This window comes from Myotis brandtii, unplaced genomic scaffold (assembly GCF_000412655.1).
Source record: "Myotis brandtii unplaced genomic scaffold, ASM41265v1 scaffold550, whole genome shotgun sequence".
Taxonomy (NCBI): domain Eukaryota; kingdom Metazoa; phylum Chordata; class Mammalia; order Chiroptera; family Vespertilionidae; genus Myotis; species Myotis brandtii.
This window is the reverse complement of record NW_005370043.1, coordinates 3,821,598-3,838,852: the sequence shown is the minus strand read 5'-3', so window position 1 is coordinate 3,838,852 and position 17,255 is coordinate 3,821,598. Positions and strand designations below refer to the sequence as shown.

Here is a 17,255-nt window from a genome sequence, read left to right as displayed (position 1 = left end):
GCCCCCCGCCCCCGCCCCCACCAGGAGAGTAAGTCACCTGGGTCCAGCGGGCGGGGTCTGTGGGGGCGTAGGGAGGCTGGGGCAGCTAATGCTGAAGGGAGCGAACTGTCACCGAGAAAGCTGAAGACCCGGCCAACTGCAAACACACACCTCACTCCTCACACTCACTGCAAATCTCACAGACCTGCGTGTTACAGTGCGCACACCCCAGCCCCGCACGCAAAAGCACACATGACGAACGGGCACAGACTCACGAAATGGACCCCACGCACACGTGCCTGTCCTTTTTCCAAATCGATCCCCACGTGGGATCAGGAATCAAACAAACACTCTCAAATAACCACAAGACGGGCCTTTATAGCTTGCAGAATGCAGCACGATCCTATGGCCTGGACAAGGCCACACTGAAGAAACAGGCCTAAGACAAAGGGGGACCACTCAGCTGGGAACCAGGCTGCCACTGGAAAACCCAAGTATCCTGGCATCTGTGGACGGAGCACTCCATTCGCATGGGCGACAGACATCTTGACAACCAACACATGCCCAGGGACGCGACAGGAGGCCCGAGTCGCAGACAACCCAGCTAAGCCAGGCACAGACCTGCACAACCGCCTGGACCCGCCGCTGGCTCAGGCCTCAGCCCCACACACCGGCCACGCCCACACACAGGCCCCACCCACAAGCAGGCACCTCCCACCGACATTCAGGCCACGCCCCCAAACTGGCCACACCCACAACCAGTTTCTTCTGAAAGAGGTAGCAATGCTTGCTGCTCACTCTGTGCCAGCCAGCGCCCACCCTACCGACACATTGGACACACACACACACACACACACACCCCCCCGCTCCCCACACACCAGTCCCATCCCTCATGGGACACACACACACACACACACACCCCCCCGCTCCCCACACACCAGTCCCATCCCTCATGGGACACACACACACACACACACACCCCCCCGCTCCCCACACACCAGTCCCATCCCTCATGGGACACACACACACACACACACACCCCCCCGCTCCCCACACACCAGTCCCATCCCTCATGGGACACACACACACACACACACACCCCCCCGCTCCCCACACACCAGTCCCATCCCTCATGGGACACACACACACACACACACACCCCCCCGCTCCCCACACACCAGTCCCATCCCTCATGGGACACACACACACACACACACACCCCCCCGCTCCCCACACACCAGTCCCATCCCTCATGGGACACACACACACACACACACACCCCCCCGCTCCCCACACACCAGTCCCATCCCTCATGGGACACACACACACACACACACACCCCCCCGCTCCCCACACACCAGTCCCATCCCTCATGGGACACACACACACACACACACACCCCCCCGCTCCCCACACACCAGTCCCATCCCTCATGGGACACACACACACACACACACACCCCCCCGCTCCCCACACACCAGTCCCATCCCTCATGGGACACACACACACACACACACACCCCCCCGCTCCCCACACACCAGTCCCATCCCTCATGGGACACACACACACACACACACACCCGCTCCCCACACACAGTCCCATCCCACACAACAGACCCCGCCCCGGAAGTACAGGAGCAGCACTTGCTTTCACTGACTGAGGGCAGGGCTTGGGGCCCGCAGCATGGCAGCAGCTGGAGGAACCGCTGCTTCAGCGCTTTTTTAGTAGGCCCTGGAGGGTGGCCTGGGAAGAGAGAAGACCCCAGGAAGGCACATTAACCCCCACTGCCCCTCTGTTCCCTTCCCCACCATCACAAATTAACCCCGGTTGGGGGCGGGTGTTGGGGGAGAATTTAGAGGAAATGGCAAGGGTAGCTGGGGCTGGGTTAGAGGAGCCGAGTGGGTTTCAGAGGCATGGAAAACCCACTGAGGCCGCTCTGGCACCTTGAGTAATGGGATGCAGCCGGGGACTGCGAGGCAGCCGGGGGAAAGTAGCACTGGCTTCAGTGTCCGCTGACCCAGTGCCCTTGCCTCCACTGTTCTGGCTGAACCTCTGAGGGTGATGTCCAACCCAAGGATTGCCTGGGTAGGAACTCCTCTCTCACACACACACATTCAGACAGGCATGTATAGTGACACATAGAATGATAAATCACAGAGTAATGGATGCCATACAGTGACAACCTGATACCCAGTAACTCACACCCAATGGCCTAATTAAGCAGGCTTCAACACACACACACACACACACACACACACACTAACCTAAAATTCCTTAATACAAACATAAACAAATGTGACCTAGGAAAACATACACATGAGGACCTCTACAGGCCACCTTACACACAGCATGATCAAACCACACAAAACAACAATGACCCGGGGACATCATGACACAATGTGTTAACGACACACTAAGACCTTATAATATTATGCCACATATCAAGGTCACAATGTCACATACCCGTTATCATATTGTGATGTTATGTGCCCATGGCACCCAGATACCTAAGACTGCACCTCACCCACAGAATCCCTGTCTGTCCTGGATATGCCCACCTTTCTGTTCCACAGCTCCTCATTCCAAGGCACCAAATCTTCCTACCAGTGGAACAGCGTTCCTCATCAGCTGACTCATCCACCCTGAAAGCATCCCTGCCCAGTCCTTTCTAGTATGGCTAACTCTTTGAAGGGGAAATGATAGCAAACTTGGAGGCAATAACAGAACTTAAGGTGAGTATTTTGGTGTAAGGTGGGGCTATACAGAGCCCACTGATCACCATTCGTCTCCCTTCCTCTTATTTATGCGCATGTCCTACAGCTCTAATTGCATCCTCAGGTGACCCTCCACATTCATGTGTGCCTGTCTTCCAACTGCACCCACCTCCAGACTCCAGGGCCAGAGTCCACAGGTCCGGGTGCAGACACCGAGGACCCCAACGTCCTTTGGTTGTCAGTTACTTGGGCATCCCAGCTCCCACACGGGCCCTGCCCTCCCAAGTCAGTCTCCATCTTCAGGAGGTAAGTGCTAGAAGTCATGGCCTTCTCCTCCTCCAATATGTCCTCTCTCCCTCCTCCGCAGCAGGAGCTATGGAGAGGTGGGAGGGAGGGAGTGGGTCGGGTGGGGGATCGATGGCAGCCTGGCCCCTGGCCCAGGACTCCATTAGCCTGGACTTTGGTTTCCCGAAGCCGGATTGCACCTGGGGACTTTGGTGGTAGAGTTGCCACCAGGCAGGGGAGGTGGGGATGGGGGTAGGGACTCCCGCCCTCTTCCAACCACCACCTCTTAGCACATCCTCCTTACCTGCTCCCAGGACTCAATCTCCTCCCTCTAGGCTCCTCTGAAGGTAGAAAGAGAAAGGGGCTGCCTTCAGCCTAAGGGATGCTGGGTTCCCTAGATGACCCCTCTTCCCACTAAATAGTCTAAAGGGGGTGGCAAGTTAGAGCCCAACTGATTTCATCTTTTTAAAACTGGATGAACCCTCATTCATCTAGGACCAATTCCTGTTCCCCAACCCATCCCAATAAATGCAGCAGAGGATGGAGTTTTCTGCTTTTACTGAACACTAGAGCAGGCAATGCATGGACCTTCCTTTTCTCCCTAGCTCCTTCCACATCTCCCCTGCAGTCCTCCTACCATGGTTCTTGCTTGTTTTCCCATCCCTGGTGGAATTGGGGAACAGCCATGCTATGAAGCTGCACAGCTCTTGCTGTAAAGAGGAGGCAGAGGCCAAAACACTCTGGTGGAGGCAGAATATGTCCCCTCCCTACCTCCGTTATCACTCTCCCCACTTGACTTTGGGGTGGAGTGGAAAGTTGATCTCCCACTCCCAGTGCCTGCACCCTGGAGACCATTCTGCCATTGGATCCTGAAAGGATATGGGGCTTAGGAAGCAGGGTCCCAGTCTGACCCACCCCCCACCCTCCTGCCAGAGCTGACCTGTGAATGTTCCATTCACAGTGTTCCTTCTCCTGTCCCTCAAGAGCCCATCCCCATCCTAAGTCTTGGGTATAGAACTGTTATATTATCAGGAAACTCTGGGAACAGCCACACCCACAATCTGATACCCAAAGAGGCTCAGCACATACCCTGTCCTCTCAGGCACAGTCACATCTACCATCTGACAAAGCCACATACTCTGTCACTTTGACACATTAAATCACATCCCTGTCACAATACACAGGCTTACATAGTCACACTTTTGTCCTTTCTCATCACACACATGAACACACACAATCATATCCCCTGTATCTGTCACCCACTGAGTCCACAAACACTCTGTTACCTATACCTGCAAGGATCGAGGTGTGGGAATCACACATCTTCAGAGCCATTGTGGACCCCTGACCCCAAAAGGGACTCCCCAGAAGTCTAGTGTTACGTCAGGATTCCCGGAACCTCCTTCTTCTACCCCAGATACCCCTGCTTATCTCAGACCTTCCTCCTATCTCGCAGACTTCCCTCATCTCCATACTCCAGTCCTCCTGCACTGCACCCCTTATCATTTCTCAAACACCTGTCCACTGGTCTTCTCTCTTCACCTCCCAGTCCTCCAGATTCCCTCCTTACCTCCCCTAGATGCCCCACCACAGAGTTCCCGTTTTTACCTCTCCCAGATGTCCTGTTCCCCAAGCATCCCTCCTCACCTCCCGCAGATGCCCTATCCCATCACTAACCTGCTCACTCCTCCTCCCAGTCACAAAAGTCAGAGTAGCCCCTCCCCAATGCTGCAGGCGCTGTCCCTCCAGCCAGCAGCCCAGAGCTGCCCAGGCCCCTGGGTTACCTTCCAAGGAGACAGGCTCAAAGAGGCCAAACTGCTCCAGGACCTTGACAAACAGAGCGAGGACCACAAGCACGGCGACCATCTCCAGCCCTTCCAGGTTCATGGTGGGCCTGGGGCATGGTCCCCAGGCTGAGACTCAGCAGGCCTGCCAGCCCTACTCACACCACCTCCCCCTCAGGCTCCCCATGGAGAGTAGGACTGCCGGCAGCCTCCCTCCCCTTCTTCTTCCCTGGATCTCCTCCCTCTCCCCACCTCCCTCACCCCGCCCCTGCCCCACTGGCCTCTCAGCCACAGCTTCTTCCTCTTCACAGGCCACTTCAGCCTCTAGACTGGCATCTTCTTGGGAGCCTTTGGTGTGAAGGATATGGGCCAGGCCAGGCCAGAGGAGGGATACAGTGACCTAACTCTGTCCCCAGGACAGCTTCCCCCAGACACCCTGTGGCTACTCTGTGCCAAAGGGAGGGGGTAGAAAGAGGAGCTGTCCTTAGGGAGAAGGCAGGGAAGGGCAGTGTGAGAAATTACGAGTATGTAATAGATGTATGGGTCAGAATATGTTATGGGCGTCTGGGTGTTTTCTGGTGTATATATTCCAGTGTTTGTCTGTATGGAGAATATGTGTCTGTGTGCTTACACCTGATTGTGCAACTATCTATTAGGTGTGTGTCTTGTGTATAGGGGTATGTGACCTGGGTGTCTATGGTGTGTGTGAGAGAATGTACTGGAATATTTCTGAGTGTGTATGGGTGTAAGTGTCTGTGTTTTAGTAGACTTATGGGCTGTGGGTCTGAGGACTGGTAATATGGATGTGTCCTATAATTAGGAGTACAGGTCTCTGGTGGTTGTGTAATTGTATCTGCATGGAACTGTATGAGAATATAAGAGGGAAGAAAGCAGTGACCTCTCCCGCCCAGAGGACACTACCAGCATCGATTGCGGTTGCCATGGAGACAGTGGGGGTGGGGCAAAGCGTTCTCTTCCCACTGGCCACAGACAGGAAAATTGAGGCCCAGGGAGGGAGAATTAGGTCCAATAGCCTGGGCAGGAAAAAAGTCTGCAAGGATAGAGGCCTTAGCCTTAACCTGTTTGGGAGGAGACTTATTGCACCTGCCTTTGGGACCAAGAGACTCAGTTTCTTGGGAGAGGAGGAGGGACTGTGCTCTTCCCTTCCTCCTGACTGGGGCTCCCTAAGCCCTGCCTGCTCCTAGGGAACCATTACTGAGCAGATGGAGAAGCCCAGGGTAGAAGAGAAATCTGAACCCGCCCAGGGCACCACCCCCACCCCCACTGCACCCCCTGGAACATTCCTGGAACTCCTCCCCCATCTTCCCAGCTCCTTCGGGGTCAGTGGTGGTGGTGAGTGTAGGGGTGGGGAGAGGCCTGCAGAGCCAGAAGACTAGGGCTGCTGAGTTACTGCACAGCTGAGTAACACTGAGCACTCACTGTGTGCTAGACAGAGTTTTGTGTGCTTACAGACATTATCATGCTGAGTTTTCACAATAAGCCTGTGACAGCAGTAGGATTATCCCCACATTACAGGTGGTGAAATTAAGGCATAAGAAGGTAAGATCAGTATCAGAGCCTCCATTTCAAACCAGTCTGACTGTGAGCCTGCGGCACTCTAAACCACCACAATACACTGGCTCCCTTCTTAGACAGCTTGCCCACCCAGGAGGCCCAGTTTAGGATGATGGACCCCAGAGGAAGCCCTCTTTCGGGGTCCAGCTCTGGAATGAGTGTGTGACTGAGCCCCGGTTGTGGGGTGGGAGTTGGGTGGGAGCTGGTCCCACCACTCCATGAGTCACTGATCTGTAGTTCTACAGCCCACCACTGGGGGTCAGGCCATATCTTACCCCTTTGGCTTTCCCCGCAGCCCAACATCCCAGGAAGGTGTTGAAAGGAGGGAAGGAGGGTAGCACCCCAGGCTTGATCTTCTGCTTTCCCTCCTCTCCTCCCCCAAGAAGAAGTCAACTCAGGGACTGCTTTCAGGTTCTCACACTTTAGAGATTACAGATTAACAGGTGAAACCAGCAAACACCTTCCTGTCACAGTCCAAATTCCACATCTGGCATTTAATACCCTCCCCTTACCCTCATCAGCAGATCTCTTTTTCTTTCAGTTATTTGGCCTCCTCACTGGCTCCCAAATACACCAAACTCGGTGCTCTCTCTGTGCCTTTGCTCCTACTATTCCCTCTGCCTGGAATGCCCTCCCTTCTGCTCTCCTTCGGTCCTACAGTTCTTACCTACCTTTTGGAGACATCTTACATTTCCTTCCCTTCAAAGCCTCCAGCCCTCGGCGGACTCTCAGATACCTGAATTTCTACTGAACTCAATGTTGGGCCCTCAAAACTCAGCACCTAATTCTGGAATATATTAGTGGGAACAATAAAAGGAGGCAGCCTAGCATACTAGGTAATTGTTAGCTTTGATCGAACAATTGAATCAATACCCCTCCCCAGGGAACTGGCTTTTCAGGCCATTTCACTATGGACATTCCCTTTGCTTAGACCACATTTCACTTGCTGCGACCACATTCCATTACCTCCCCTCCGGGTATGCATAAAGAAGTCTCCGTCCAGAAAAAAGCCCGCCAAAAGTCCTTTAAAAGCCGCTGACTCCTGTCACTGGGTGCTGGAGCCATCAGACTCAGCCACCTGGTGTGCGGATGATTGAATAAATCCGTGATCCCTCACCCTTTGGGCCTCGTGCATTCCTCCTTTGGCGACCTAACAGTAATAGCGTGGGCCAACGTGCCAGACTGGGTTCAAATCCGAGCTTTGCCACTTAATTTAATTTGCAATTAAATGAGCAAGTTCTTAACCTTTGTGTGCCTCAGTTTCCCATCTCATGTTTGCTGGTTGGAGTAAATGAATTAAAAACGGAAAGCTGATAGAATAACTCCTGGCACAGAGTAAGTGCTGAAGTGTTTGTGACTATTTATTTACTTATTTATTTATTCCTCACCTGAGGGTATTTTTCCACTGATTTTTAAAATATACTTTTATTGATTTCCGAGAGGGAGAGAGGGATAGAAACATCAATGATGAGAGAGAATCATTGATTGGCTGCCTCCTGCCCGCCCCCTACTGGGGATCAAGCCCACAACTAGGACATGTGCCCTTGACCAGAATCGAACCTGGGATGCTTCAGTCTGCAGGCTGATGCTCTATCCACTGAGCAAAACCAGCTAGGGCTACATTAATTTTTAGAGAGAGGGAAAGACAGAGAGAAACATCGATGTGAGAGAAACACATCAATTGGTTGCCTCCGGCATGGGCCCTGACCAGGACCTGGGCTGGGGAGGAGTCTGCAACTGAGGTACATGCCCTGGATGGAATCGAAACCAGGACCTTTGGTCCACAGGCCGATGCTCTATGCACTGCACCAAACTGACTAGGGCTGTGACCGTTATTAATAACATGCCACTCCCCCCTTATATTTCTATAGCTCTTAACAATTCACAAACTGTTTCCACATTGTTCTCTCAGTGGCTTCTCATGACAACCCCATGAGGTAGGCATAGTGATTAGTGTTGTGCCCTTTTTATTGATGAATTAAACAAGGCCCAGAGAGATAAAAGGACTTGCTCAAAGTCACCTAGTTAAATGATGCAGATTTCAACCCAGATATTACTGGATCAAACCTGCTTCCTCAACTAAATTCCAAGTTCCTATAGGGTGAGGATGTTAAAAAAATTTGTATAGACAAATTGAATGCCAGGCTCTGAGTCGGTGCCTGTGAAACAAAGATGAACCAAACAGGACTCTGGCTCCCACTGGGCAGGGAGAGACAGCTCACTGAGAGAACTACAAGCCATCTATTCATTCAAAAAATATTTGTTGCCCTAACCAGTTTGGCTCAGTGAATAGAGCGTCAGCCTGCGGACTCAAGGGTCCCAGGTTCGATTCCAGTCAAGGGCATGTACCTTGGTTGCGGGCACATCCCCAGTAGGTGGTGTGCAGGAGGCAGTTGATTGATGTTTCTCTCTCATCGATGTTTCTATGTTTCTCTCTCATCAATGTTTCTAACTCTCTATCCCTCTCCCTTCCTCTCTGTAAAAAAAAAATCAATAAAATATATTTAAAAAAAAATATTTGTTGCATGCCTACTACATGGTAGGAACTGTTCTAGGCAAGCCATGAAATGAGCTATAGTAAAAACTTTCTAAGTGGGAGGCCAGGCAAAACTTGGAGAGGTTATTTTTTGAGCTGACTCTTAAAGGATGGCTACAATGTCAAAGGACCACCATAACAAAGGGATCATTTATTGAGCACATTTTGTGTCCTGGATACTTCACATATATTACCTCACTTAGTCCTCATAATAAACCTGATAGATAAGGTCTATTATTCCCGTGTTTAGTTTATAGCTGGCATGGTTAGAGTGAGTAGTAATATACCTATTTTGTAGATGAAGGATTTGGGGCTCAGAGAAGTGATTTTCCCAAGACAGCACAGATGATAAGGGATAGATAAAAACTTGAACCAGGCCCTGGACAGTGTGGCTCAGTTGGTTGAGCACTGTCCCATGCACTGAGAAGTCACCGGTTCAATTTCCAGTCTGGGCACATGCCCAGGTTGCAGGTTTGATCCCCAGTAGGGGGCCTGCGGGAGGCAGCTGATCAATGTTTCTCCCTCTCCATTCCTCTCTCTCTAAAGTCAATGAAACAACAGGAACAAGACAGGGATGCCCACTCTTACCACTCCTGTTCGACATAGTACTGGAAGTATTAGCCATTGCAATTAGACAAGAAGAAGAAATAAAAGGCATCCAAATTGGAAATGAAGAAGAGCCGGTTTGGCTCAATGGAGAGAGCATCGGCCTGCAGCCTGAGGAGTCCTGGGTTCAATTCCAGTCAAGGGCACATACCTGAGTTGCAGGCTCAATCCCTGGCCCCAACCAATCGATGTGTCTCGATATTTCTCTCACTCCGTCTTTCCCTCTCCCTTATACTCTCTCTAAAAATCAATGGAAAAATATCCTCGGGTGAGGATTAACAAAAAACAAAACAAAACAAAAACATTAAAAATTTAAAAATCAATAAAAAACATATTTTTTAAAAAGACTTCACTCCTTTGAATAAAGAACTAGAGGATGCTAGAGGTGCTAGAGGAGGACACATCTGGGCAGGTTTCTCACAGGGCCCATGGACTTGAGAGATCTCTGAGCAGGGAGAAGGGAGAACCTGGAAAATGACTCACTCTTTCACTTCTGACAGACCCTCCCACCAGAGGCCTGATTGATGTAGGACCTTGAGTCCCTGTAAGGCTGGGTCAAGGCTAAGTCAAGGTCTCTAAAGGTTGAGGGTGGGAGTGAGAGAGGAAAGTAGAAGGTCAGGGACAGGGCAATTGGCTGCAAGGTTGTCAATCTGTCCATCTGTGAATCAGCCTCAGAGGTCAGGGAGATGATGCTGTACTAACTCTTTCAATACAAGTAGTCTGGCTTGGCATTCAAGGCTCCATGGACTCCGACCCTTTTGTCTTATCACTTTTAGCTCCTGGGTGACTAAGCTACAGTCATCCAGGATTGCTTGCCATATCCACATGCATTGGAGAGACAGCCTGAGGGAGCTGGCAGATCATTTGTTCTGGTTCAAGTGTTTCATTTTGTTTCATTGACTTTATTTTCTCTTTAGTTTCCAATGCCCTAGGACCGTGGTTGGCAAATCCCGGCTCGCAAGCCACATGCGGCTCTTTGGCCCCTTCAGTGTGGCTCTTCCACAAAATACCGACTTCTGCGCATGGGCCACGAAGTTTCAATCGCACTATACGTGCGTGCCCGCACGTGGTATTTTGTGGAAGAGCCACACTGAAGGGGCCAAAGAGCCGCATGTGGCTTGCGAGCCGGGATTTGCCAACCACGGTCCTAGGGCATTGGAAACTAAAGAGAAAATAAAGTCAATGAAACAAAATGAAACACTTGAACCAGAACAAATGATCTGCCAGCTCCCTCAGGCTGTCTCTCCAATGCATGTGGATATGGCAAGCAATCCTGGATGACTGTAGCTTAGTCACCCAGGAGCTAAAAGTGATAAGACAAAAGGGTCGGAGTCCATGGAGCCTTGAATGCCAAGCCAGACTACTTGTATTGAAAGAGTTAGTACAGCATCATCTCCCTGACCTCTGAGGCTGATTCACAGATGGACAGATTGACAACCTTGCAGCCAATTGCCCTGTCCCTGACCTTCTACTTTCCTCTCTCACTCCCACCCTCAACCTTTAGAGACCTTGACTTAGCCTTGACCCAGCCTTACAGGGACTCAAGGTCCTACATCAATCAGGCCTCTGGTGGGAGGGTCTGTCAGAAGTGAAAGAGTGAGTCATTTTCCAGGTTCTCCCTTCTCCCTGCTCAGAGATCTCTCAAGTCCATGGGCCCTGTGAGAAACCTGCCCAGATGTGTCCTCCTCTAGCACCTCTAGCATCCTCTAGTTCTTTATTCAAAGGAGTGAAGTCTTTTTAAAAAATATGTTTTTTATTGATTTTTAAATTTTTAATGTTTTTGTTTTGTTTTGTTTTTTGTTAATCCTCACCCGAGGATATTTTTCCATTGATTTTTAGAGAGAGTATAAGGGAGAGGGAAAGACGGAGTGAGAGAAATATCGAGACACATCGATTGGTTGGGGCCAGGGATTGAGCCTGCAACTCAGGTATGTGCCCTTGACTGGAATTGAACCCAGGACTCCTCAGGCTGCAGGCCGATGCTCTCTCCATTGAGCCAAACCGGCTAGGGCTTATTGATTTTGGAGAGAGAGAAATGGAGAGGGAGAGAGAGAGAAATATCAGTGTGAGAGAGAAACAGATCGGCTGCCTCCTGAACGTCCCCCCGGGGATCAAGCTCAAAACTCAGGCATGTGTCCTAACTCTGAATCAAACCACTGACACCCAAGTGCACAGGACAACACCCAACCACTGAGCCACACCAGCCAGGGCAAAGGAGTGAAGTCTTAATGGAAGTGCTTCAGACAGAGTGAAGGCTCATGGGAAAACTTTCTTGAAGCATTAGGTGGGCCCTCCCTGGTTCTCTCAAATCTCAGCAGAGATACTCCTATCATTTAGTCATTCAGACCTTATGGGGGGACCCACCCTATGTTTCTGTCCCACTTTCTCCATCCTTCCTCCTCCAGTGAAGATCCCAGCCAGTGAAGATCCCAAGCGTTCTCTCTCAGTCCCCCGGCTCCACTCTGTCCCAGCCAGGCCAGAAGACACAGCAGCCAGAAGACACAGCAGCCCCCAGCTGTATCAGGTGATTAATGAACTCCTAGGCCTTTGGGCTATTTTGGGGCCTGGAAGTCATGCCTATGATTGAGAACTGGCCCTGCCAGGCTCTAGCCATCTGTCACCGAAGACAGGCCCAAGCAGTGGGCTTGGGGGACGCAGGCTCCCCAAGCAACTTCTAAGTATGACTCTGGCTCAGCCCCATCTCCCCTCCTTCTGAGGAGCACTAGGCAAGGAGAGGCCTGCCTGTACTCCAGGAGCTCAAGTGGATACCATGGAGAGAGCCAGAGAACTACAGGTTCCAGAACGCCCCAGGGTTAGGTTGTTTTGGCCTCCCTGGGGCCAGATGGGGAGGGGATGCTGGGTTTTCCAGGCAGCCCTAAGGAAACCCAAGTGCAAGCGTGTACAAATAGCAGTGTCAACATAAGATGCCCATAATCCCTATATCATAAATTCCATAAATTCCACAACAAAGTACAATCTTGTGAAGGCTGCAAAACTTATGTAGTGTGACTCAGGAACCCCCAACCCAACTCTAAAGCATAAAACTCAAGTACATGCAGTTCCACTGTCACAGAATCCCAGGAACATGCAACCGCAGGGACACAGCCCCAGCGTTCACAACCCCACTGACGCATGCACAACGCCCTCAGTACGACTCAGAGATAGACAAAACAGTGACATGTAATCCTTATGCCACACAAGTTTACCCACCCGTCATGCATGAGCTCACTAGCCGAGTTCATGTTGGTCCAGTCCTACCTGAGATTTTTTTCCTCTGGACACTCACCCCAGTCATCTTAAGATCCCATTAAACTAAACAATCCAGTAAAGGGCTGTGCATTCCCTCTGCTCTGCTGCAAGCTTCTTCCTTTTATCCCTGTGAGGTGTCTTGCCTCCTACATTCACCTGCTTGAAGCCCCCTCCTCTGCCCTCAATGAGAAGCCCTGCCCCCGCCTCCACCATGGGGAGGGACCATGATGCCCCTCTCCTTTCCTCCTTGACGACCCCTATCTCCTCCACCTCCTCGGTAAGGAACCCTATCCCTTCTCCACTCTGTCAGGGGTACTGCCCTTTAACCCCCCCTTTTTTGGAGGGATCCTGCTCCCTCCATCTGTGAGGGGCCCTTTCCCTCCCCACCCTTGTAAAGCTCCATCCACTTCGCTCACTTTTTGAGGGGTCCAGCCCCTTCCTCCCTTCCTCATACCTGGCGACAGCGACCCAGTCACCAGCTGGTAGAGGGATCGTGCTGCCTGCCCCAATGGGCTCCTGCACCTGCGGGGGCAACGGCTCATGATTCCGCTGAGAGCACAGTGGCCAAGCTCCGCCCCCAAGGCCGGGGGTGGTCGGGTCTCCGCCTTGTGGGCCCTGCGTGGGCGGCGCGGGAGGGCCGGACCCGCAGGACCAGGACCTCAGACAGCAGAGCCTCATTCCACTCCAGGTCTTCTCCGGACCGCACGAGGGGAACTCGCCCTAGCCCTGGCCCCAGCATCTAGAGCACTGGGCCCCAAAGTTCCTAGACTGAGGCTGAAGCGGAGGGGGCACGGGAGCGGGGGGGAGGGGGGCGGGACAGCGCGGACGCTCTTCATAGCCTTCTTTGGGAACATTTTCTGGATTTCTGCTGGGGAAGAGCCGCACCCACGGGTTTTGAAAAAGGAGTTGTGCGTAAATGAACCTTATCTTTTACTGCCCTTCTTCAGCCCTTCCTCTGCTTGTCACACCCTCCTCTTTGCATTTTGGCAGAGATATGAAGGGGTAAGAGGTGAGAGGACACAGTTGTCATGGCAACTTCCCACACTTCCATACTTCCTGGACCAATGGGGGAGAGAGCAGAAGGGAGGAGGAGGAACTGGCCAGTGTATTGGGCAAAGAAGAGGTGGCAGGGATGTGCCTCTACTGATCTTTCTCCTGGCTCCAAATTCCTTTCTCTCAGAGCTGTTTGTTTTGTGTCCCTCTGTCCCAGCAGGTTCACAGATTCTCCCATCATACACTGACTGCCAGCCAAATGCATTAGGAGAAGCCTCCCTTTTTATAAATATATATATATTTTTATATAAAAATATATTTTTTATTGATTTCAGAGAGGCAGGGGGAGAGAGAGCTACAAACATCAATGATGAGAGAGAATCATTGATCGGCTGCCTCCTGCTCCTGGGGATGGAGCCTGCAACCCTGGCATGTGCCCTGACGGGGAATTGAACAGTGACCTCCTGGTTCGTAGGTCCACGCTCAACCACTGAGTCACCCCGGCAGGGGGAGAAGCCCCCCTCTTCTCAGTCCGAGCCCTGACGTCTTTCCTGAATTCACTCCCATCCGGCTTTACCCAAAGTAAACCCTTTTCATTACCCACTATGCTTTCAAACTGCTGGGACAGAAGGGACATACTTCCACTCCTCTCGACTGGCATCCCGTATTTTTGTTTGAAAATTTTACGTTTACAAGAGTCGAAGCCGAACTCCATGCAAATCTTGCCCTTTGATTTGGTAACATCCCCATACAGAATCAGCTCCGCAAGCATAGCTCCTTCAATACCACACGGGGGCGCCCCAGTCCGGGGAACAATATTTATGGCCATTAGGACGTGATTCCGGAGATCCCAGGCCCAGCGACTGGAGCTCTGGCCTTGGCCAGCCAGGTGCATATTCTCTCATCTTTTCCAGTCCTTCCTTTGTTTCCAGCTAGGAAAGGACCGCCATTGATCATTGATTTTTCCCACCCCGCCTCACTGCCAAGCGGCCCTGTCAGGCTGGTAAGACCAGGGGTGTTAGATGCGGGGCGGGGTGACTCTCGCCCTCCCCCCTCCCCCCAAAGTCTTCTCGGTCTGCACAGGGAAGGTACTTTGGGAGGACCCGGCCGCACCTCTCCCTGAACGTTCTTCAGTACCGTGGACAACACTCCCCTTCAGGTTTCTGCTCAGGCATCTCTGAGCGCCCAGCGCTTTAACACAGGGGGCATTCCAACCCCATTTGTCTTCCGCTATAAAATAAGGCCTCCTTCGCAAGGAGAGATCCTGGTAGTCCTATTTCTCTTTCACAGCCGTGTGTAGAACTTTCTACAGAGAGGATGCTCATGACACAGAACATGATTCATGATGCTTGCCAACACTTGACCTTTCTCTTGCCCTTGGGAGGCCGGCAGGCAGGAGGTAGTATTCCCCATTTCACAGATGAGAAAAGTGAGGCTCAGAGAGAGAAAAAGTCACACGTACCTGGTATTCACATTTCCATTCCTGCACCTTCTAATAAAAGTGCTTCCCCACCGTCACCCAATCAATCTCTGATTCACATAGCCAAGTGAGGAGGGGATGCTTCCATTATAGGGAGAATCAATTAAAACAGGAAGCAACACTGACTAATGTGGTGCTAATAAGGGCCCTGGGCCCTTACTACGCTCAAGGATCCTGAGATGAGGACAGCACAGAGCAGAAATAGACAGCGGGACCTTTGGATTCCATCCAGATCGGAGGCACATCTAGGGCACATCTGGGGCCTGCCTGAGTGGGCTTCCCTCCTGGGAGTCTGAGCATAGGAACTAGGACCTCCACAGGCTTAGTGAGTCGGAAAGACACATTCTAGTCCTCTACCCCATCCCCAAGTCTTAACCTCATTTCCATCAGGACAGACAAGGATCACAGCCTCCTTCCACCTCCCCAACTTGTTTCACACACAGAGGAGACACTCTCCCTCCTCATTTTCTGTTAGAGGGTTTGAGCAGGCTGCACAATGAGAGACAGAAACGCACATGTACATGGAAATGTACACAAGGTGTCACCCACACAAACACATGGATCTGCCTCCCAAACCCAGGAATGTGCACAGGCACAGAGGTACTGGTCTCACATACCTCCCAATGTGGGAGAGAGAGGGTATCTGGGCAGCAAAGTGGTTTGGGGGACAGTTATAATGGGAGGCCACACGGCACCTCCCAGGCCTAGAGCTTCTTTCTATCTCTGGGTCTAGAGGGAGGCAAGAGAGTGTGTTTCCCTTTGGGTTTGGGTGAAGTTCTGGGAGGGCTGTTGGGTATCGAATGAGCTTCAGTTATAAGAATGATCTCTGAGTACTTTATGGGGGGCGGGTCCTGACCCAGCACTAACCAAAGCCCAGGGACAGGGGCCAGATGCTGCTCCTAGGAGCCAGGCTGGGTAGCTAGGACACTAGAGTCCCTCCTGGGTCCACCTGGGGGAAACAGTAATGTGTACTGAAGATCTCCTTGTGCGCCAGGAAGCTAGAGAAGCAGCCAGGGTAAGACGTGTCATAGACACTCACAAAGCCCCGCTGAAGACACCACCACATGAAAATGCACAATCAGCATCAAATGCCACTATAACCCACATAGTCTCACAATCACAAAACACAACACAACCCACTTTAACAAAGGCTTGCCCCAGGAAGTTCACAACATCTTACAAAGAGACATACCACCATAAAGTGAAGCCCTGACACTAATGGTAGTCACATGCGACTTCATACAGGATCACACACTCAAAGCACAGAGTTGCACATAGAACAGAAACACATGGTCAAACAACTTCATTAGTACACTCAGGGTACTACATAACCTCACTCAAACATCTGACGAGATCATACAATCCCACAGCCACATACAATCATGCTCACCCTGGCTGTCACCAAGCCCAGGGCACATGGCAACCGGCTGTGGGAGGCGCACATATATATATACACACAGTGGACCCAAGGCTTTGAACCTGTGTCCAGGGGCCCAGAACAGCCGGGAGGTGCCTGGAAATGGGGCAGAGTGTGGGTAAGGGCTTGGCAGGGTCAGAGGCTTAAGGGTTTGGAGGAATGGAATCTACCCTCCCTCCCACGAGCCCCGGTCCACCGACTCACCAGTGAGCTGGTCATAGGATCCGTCCAGGTCTCGGGAATCGGACAAACTCTCCTTGCGACCCTGGCCCCGCATGGCCCCCGGCGACCCCCTCCCGTCCCGCCTGGGCTGTGGGAGGGGGCGCCGGGTGGCTGGGATAGGGCGCTCACAAGCGCCCCCTGGCGGCGAAGGGGCTGGGGGCCAGGAGAGTCTGGGCTAGGATTGAGTCTGGGGACCGGGAGGGGTCTAGAGCCCACCCAGGGGTCCCGGGGCAGGAGCGGAAGGGAGGCTTGGGCAGTAGGTGAGCGCAGAGCCTGAGGCAGAGCAGAGCTGAGCGCGGAGCCAGAGCCAGCCGCCTCTTTCCTCCCGCCCCCTCCCCGCGGCTGTCACCACTGCCTCCCCCCTTTGGCGCTGCCGGGATTGGCTCCCCCTACCCCCGCCCCCTCCTCTTTGCAG

The 17,255-nt window shown here is 52.2% G+C and overlaps 1 protein-coding gene across 16 annotated transcripts in view; it reads right to left on the bottom strand.

The window, feature by feature from the left end:
- Positions 1 to 17,196, bottom strand: part of KCNIP2 (Kv channel interacting protein 2) — a 21,147-nt gene extending 3,951 nt beyond the window's left edge. The window contains exons 1-4 of one of the 16 annotated variants that reach the window (XM_014549430.1): positions 16,823 to 16,869; positions 3,283 to 3,319; positions 1,637 to 1,722; positions 38 to 136 (exon numbers count right to left, since the gene is read on the bottom strand). In XM_014549430.1, the coding sequence (XP_014404916.1) occupies positions 38 to 136; positions 1,637 to 1,664 (127 nt within the window). In that variant the 5' untranslated portion in view covers positions 1,665 to 1,722; positions 3,283 to 3,319; positions 16,823 to 16,869. Of the gene's footprint in view, positions 1 to 37; positions 137 to 1,611; positions 1,723 to 3,282; positions 3,320 to 4,762; positions 4,964 to 13,182; positions 13,489 to 16,822 lie in introns of those variants that run through there. The other 15 variants (XM_014549424.1, XM_014549423.1, XM_005878277.2 and 12 more) reach the window with 15 other exon arrangements.
- Between the last annotated feature and the right edge of the window lie 59 nt (positions 17,197 to 17,255).